Here is a 5,935-nt window from a genome sequence, read left to right as displayed (position 1 = left end):
AATATCTTAAAAAGTTGATCTTATAATTGATTTTTGTTTCAAGAATATGTTTTTTAGGCTATGATTATTAAAATTCAGATATAAAACGATCAAATTCAGAATTTAGAGATGAAACTAAGAACTTGAGTTAAGTTCAAAATTTATTGACAAAACTAATAACTTGCGTCAAGTTCAGAATTCAGAAATAAAATTAACGATTTACGTCAAATTCAGAGATATTTTTAATAATTCTCTATAAATAAAATTATGTGTATGCTACTAAGACTATAAATCTATTTTTTAAATTGAACCTAAATGACTATGATGATACATGTTGTGTTGCATCACATCACATTACATATAGCATGTGAAAGTGTCTTATTTAGACAGAGGAAAGTGGGGGCAATATTCTACATAATTTGCAGTCACCAATATTATTTTTTTTCTCTCATAAAAAAAAATATTTTACAAATTTGAGATCACTTAAATGTTTTAAAAAAATTGTCCCTTGAAAGTGCCATATGATAGACATGATTTTTTTTTTCCTTAAACACTATTGAAGGTTGATTATTTTTTAAAATATATATAACGCGTTTGATAATTCTTTTATGTTAAATATGTCTTTGATGAAAAGGTGGGGGAGGGGGGGAGGGTTGAGGAATAAAATGTGAATATTTAAAGATGAAGTGTATAGATACATAATAGTTTAGACGAATTCTTATATTGCAGAAAGAGAAACTGGTGAAATTATAAATAATAATTTTGATTTAGGGAAGATCTAGAGATAAGATAATTTAGTTATATTTTCATCAATTATGAGATGAAAATGCCAAATGAAATGAAAAAAAAAAATGTTGGAGATATGTAAAGATTGTTCTCATGCTTTAATTAATTGATTTGCTATAAAGTTAGAAATGATTCATCTTTTTCTCTTCAAAAGCATTTTTTATGGTTTAGATGGCTTTATAATACAAAATTATTCTGGAATCAAAATAGAATATAGTAGAATTCTTTTCTTCATTCAATCATAATAATAATTAACATATTTTTATAATCATGTGTAGTTGTTTATTAGAGATTAGTGGATTATTATGTCACAAAAGTTCCTTTTTTCATAATAAACTTTCTTTGAAGTTTGAATGAGAAGCTATAGATAATATAGATTAATATATATACCCCATCCCCCCTTTAACTTTTTACTATACTAAAAATATATTGTAATAAGATTTAATTTTTCAAATAATATCCTTATCGTCAAGTAAGTATTTTCTAATTTATTATTATACTAATGCTCAAAATTTGAATTTCCTTAGTATATGAGCTACCTAATAGAAGATGCATGTACATATAGTTAATATTAAATCGTGATATATAAAATTTTAGAGTTAAACAATAAAAATCTCATGCTAATATTGTTTAGTGATGAATTTTAAGAAAATTCAATTAGCGATTGAAATCCTTTTTTTTTTTGGGCATCATCCGGGATTATCAGTCCCAGTTGGAAAGTCTTTCAACTTTCCAATTAGGATTTTCCGAGCACACAGATTTTTTTATTTGAATAATAAGGGTAATTTGATTGTCTGGTTAATTCTAAGGATGTCGAATAAAGCACTAACAAGGGTTGTGTTCGAAGGTCGAAGTTTTGAACGACTGACTAGCTAGTTAAGAATTACCGGTTATTGATAAGTTCGATATTTTGTAATAGTGATTGTTGTTGCATGCATAAATAGTCATAATGTATACATATGAATATGAATATATATAGATTTCATTATATAGAAGAAAATCTTGAAGAATTTGTCACTATATATCAACTTTAATCATAGTAGATAATAATATATAGAAGTACTACAAAAAGTTTTTTTTTTTTTTTTGGCAAAATAGTCTGAATACAAACTTACAAAATAATCACTTAACTTTATTACCATATATGTGTTCTCTCTATCATGAAAAATTGGGACAAGTTTTAATAGTAAACTCGTGAACCATTATTGTTTGAATGAATTAATATGTATCATATAGTATTTTTTGTCATTTTGTATAAGACAAGAAATATTGGACAAATTAATGGTACACACAAAAGTGATTTAAAATGATCTAATATCTGTCAATTGTTTGGATATTATGGACACAATAGGTAATTAATAATTAAAGACAAGTAATGATTCAATAATAATCATAATTGTTTGTTAATTTGTCCACTCAATTTGTTTCCAATTAGTATTAGGAGTAAAGGTTTAGGGAAAATTGGAAATACACATGGAAACTAGCTAGAAGACAAAAACAAGAAGATTTACTAAGAAGTTTTTCGACGGAATAAATAATGCATGTATTAACTTTATTTCTTAAAAAATATCTTATTTGTTCAGTTTTTTAATTAGTACGATCATTAGTCACACATTCTATTTGGTATTATATATAACTATGAAAAATCATGATACTATTGACAATTGAAAGTGTTAAAATGCATTCATTAGTATCGTTCAAAGCAAAAAAAACTAATTTTTTTTCACATTCTTTTTACGATTTTTGTGGAGAGTATTTTCAGTAAATAAATATTTTTTTAATAGAATTAAAGGTTGACTAATTGAGATTCCAATAAGTTAAGCTAATGATATATATTATGCCTTTAAGTCACTTATGAATTTTTCATTTACATGATGATTCATGATTGTATATATTTGGTGAAACCACCAATTAATTGAAAACAAAGATATCATTAAGACATTAATATTCTTTTATTTTCTGCTAGCTATTAATTAACTTTTTCCTAAATGTTAAATAGGGAAAAAGAAAGATAAAGAAGTAGTCATGAATATCCCTAGTGCTTTGACTTTCTTCTCAAACCAAATGATGTCTATTAATTTTTTTTATTTTAATTTGTATTTTCGTAGCTTTTTAGATAATGTTGTGTTTTCGATATATTAGAGTTGTATCATATTCAACGTAAATCATCACTTCTTCAATATTTCTTCGATCTATGTTTAGTCATCTCTCCTGAACTCTTCTGTAGTCAGGCTCGTTCATACCTTGACATTGGAACATCCAAACATCTCCTCTTCAAATATCTGAGGACAATTTAACCTCGCTTCTTATATTTTGTCGTTCATAGTAGTCGTTTCCATATTATTTCGAATTTCTTCATTTCAAATTCTATCTCTCCTCATATGTCCGCACATTCATCACATCATCCTCGCAGTTGATCTATATAACTTATTTTTATGTTCGATGGCATCTTCTTATTACGCAAAACCCTAAATGTGAGCCTCCATTTCATTTACCTTAAACCAATACGACAAGTGATACTCTCAACGATCTCTCACTTTCTTTTCTTGGATATATTTTAACCCTACAATGTCTATAAGTCCACTAAACTTTCTACTAGGTTGATAAGACTATATACACTATTATATTTTAAATTTCTTTCTAAATTACCTAGAACAGAAAAAATAAAAATTTTAAAAAATCAGCAGCAACATTGAAGTAATATATTTTATGGAATATTATTAATACCTCAACTTATTCATATTATGTCCTTTTTTTTTTATTTTTCTTGCATGAAATGATTGAATTTTTTTGCTTTTGTTTGTAAAGTTTTTGACTTTTTTTCCTTGATTGTCTTTGATTAAAAAGAAGGGAAAAAAAGTATTTCCGTGATTAGTGCGGTGGAAATTAAATACAATTTCTCTCAATAATTTATATTATTCTTTATGTCAAGGGTAGTATTAGATATGGTTTGAAATATCACGATTGATGAGAAAATATAAATTTATGTCACACAAAAAAGTTATTTGCGGGATTAAAAATAAAGGTTAATATAGGAAAAAGAAATTACAAACTACCCCCGCAATGATACTCCATCTGTTTTAATTTAATTTGTTTGACCTGCACTTTTAATCTGTCTTAAAATAAATGATTTTTTCTATCTTATCGATTCTTTAATTTCAACTTTTCATGTTATATATATATATATATAAGATCACGAAATTAAATAATATTTTGTTATATTTACATATTGCTTAATTTAAGACCAGAAAAATCAATTTAGTTTCTTTAAAAAATTTGTATCAAGTTAATAAGGTCATATGAATTGAAACAGATTGAGTAAGCTAATAGTTGGGCCTGCATAGCAAAGTCCACAACCAATATTATATAATCAAAAGAAAAATAAACAAATTATTATTGTTATGATTTTTAAGTATATGAAAATACATATCTAAACACAAACAACCTCAAAGAAAAAGTCATTAATTAATCGTTAAGCAGGTTTATCCATAGGCTTATTGAATTTATCTACCATGAAATCTGAACTATTATTATTACCAAGTGATACCATTTCTTTTCTATAAATTAATGGTTTACATCCCTTGCGACAAGCACTCTCGCAATCATGCGAGGTGGCGTTGTCTAAATTCATGCAAATACCCATGCAATCTCTAACACATATTACGATGTCATTATTTAAACCTGATGGCGCTGTTTGTGGCGCTGCTGACGAACTGTTATTTCCATTTGGCGACATTGCTATTGATGAATCATTGTTATTCGTTGGAGACGTCAATGACGAATCATTATTTACTGTTGTAGACACTATTGATAAATCATGAATTTTTGTTGTAGATGCGGTTGATGAATCATTTTTTTCCGCTGAAGAAGCCATTGATGAATTATTGGTTTCTGTTGCAGGTGCGATTGACAAATCATTATTTTCTGATGTCACTAACGACAATGTTGATGTATATGCCACCGCGTATAACATTTGGATCCCTAATAAGTACCTAAAGTATCCCATTGATCTTACCTCTTTTTTTGAGAGTGAAACCTTGGAAATTTGTCATGTAAACTTTAATTTGAGTGTTAATTATTTTTTGTGGATTATTGGTTTTGGTTAATTTGTTTCTAAATGTGTGATAACATGTTGATTTGAATATTGTTAAATGGGAGAAGTGGAGAGTGAAGAGAGGAGGTTTGGACAATTGCCATAGCCTTTGACTTTAATTAATTAAATATATATAAAGCTAGTAATTTCTTTCTAATTAAATATATATTTTCTTATTTTTGAAAACCAAAATTTGAAATGCTTCTTTTTATCAAATGAAAAAAAGAAGCTATTTTGAGTTTTTAAAACAAATTTGGAAGTGAAGTATTTTAAAGTAGAGAATTTGAGAACAAAAAATGGCAAAGTGCACTTATTTGATCAAACATTTTCATATAGAATTTGGTTTATGCATTTTAATAACGTCTATAATGGTCAAATAATCCAAAGTTCTTTTCTTGATAAGCAATAGAAGGGGAAAAATATTTATAAAATGAATTATGAGAACAATTAAACAAATTTCGATATCTATTATGATTGTAAAAAAAAAAAATAGTAGATTTTAGAACAGTTAACCTCATCATTCATCAACTTTTATTAAAAATATATCTTGAAAAAATTTAAAGGAATATCATTTTAGAGATCAATTTTAACATTACAAACTAGTGTTTGGTTTAAGTTTTAACCATATATATATATATATATATATATATATAGTTGAAATTAAAATATATTTTGCCCCTTCTTTGTTGAGCTTATTAATTTTTGTTTAACTCTAAAATGTTTTAAGTTTTTAGCTAAAATGAAATGGAAAGGCTACCCAATTATACACACATTTTCCATAAATAATAATCCACTCAATAACTTTGAAATAATTACATATCGTCTTACTAAGTAATAATTTCGTACTAGATATTAAGTCAGATACACTATTCTTTCATACTTTAAGTCAAATGCATGTATCTTTGATACCAAATAGACATATACATTCTCAAAGTACATATACAGAGATAAAGAAGCCAGCGAGAGAAGAGCTAGAGGCGCGAGAGAGTATTAGTGTATTTCAAATACATACGAATCACACTAGAGACATTTTAAAATAGAAATACTATAAACATTTTAAAATAGAGATATACACAA

At 26.4% G+C, this 5,935-nt stretch overlaps 1 protein-coding gene across 1 annotated transcript; it reads right to left on the bottom strand.

Moving 5' to 3' along the window:
* Positions 1-4,084: 4,084 nt before the first annotated feature.
* On the bottom strand, positions 4,085-4,885 carry LOC109119840 (uncharacterized). Its single transcript, XM_019212984.3, has one exon. It carries the CDS (start codon positions 4,769-4,771, stop codon positions 4,238-4,240), a length of 534 nt encoding a protein of 177 aa, XP_019068529.1. The 5' UTR covers positions 4,772-4,885; the 3' UTR covers positions 4,085-4,237.
* Between the last annotated feature and the right edge of the window lie 1,050 nt (positions 4,886-5,935).

The sequence above is a fragment of the Solanum lycopersicum genome, chromosome 1 (genome assembly GCF_036512215.1).
Source record: "Solanum lycopersicum chromosome 1, SLM_r2.1".
NCBI lineage: Eukaryota > Viridiplantae > Streptophyta > Magnoliopsida > Solanales > Solanaceae > Solanum > Solanum lycopersicum.
Note: the sequence above shows the minus strand (reverse complement) of the source record. Positions and strands in the feature narration are given on the sequence as shown.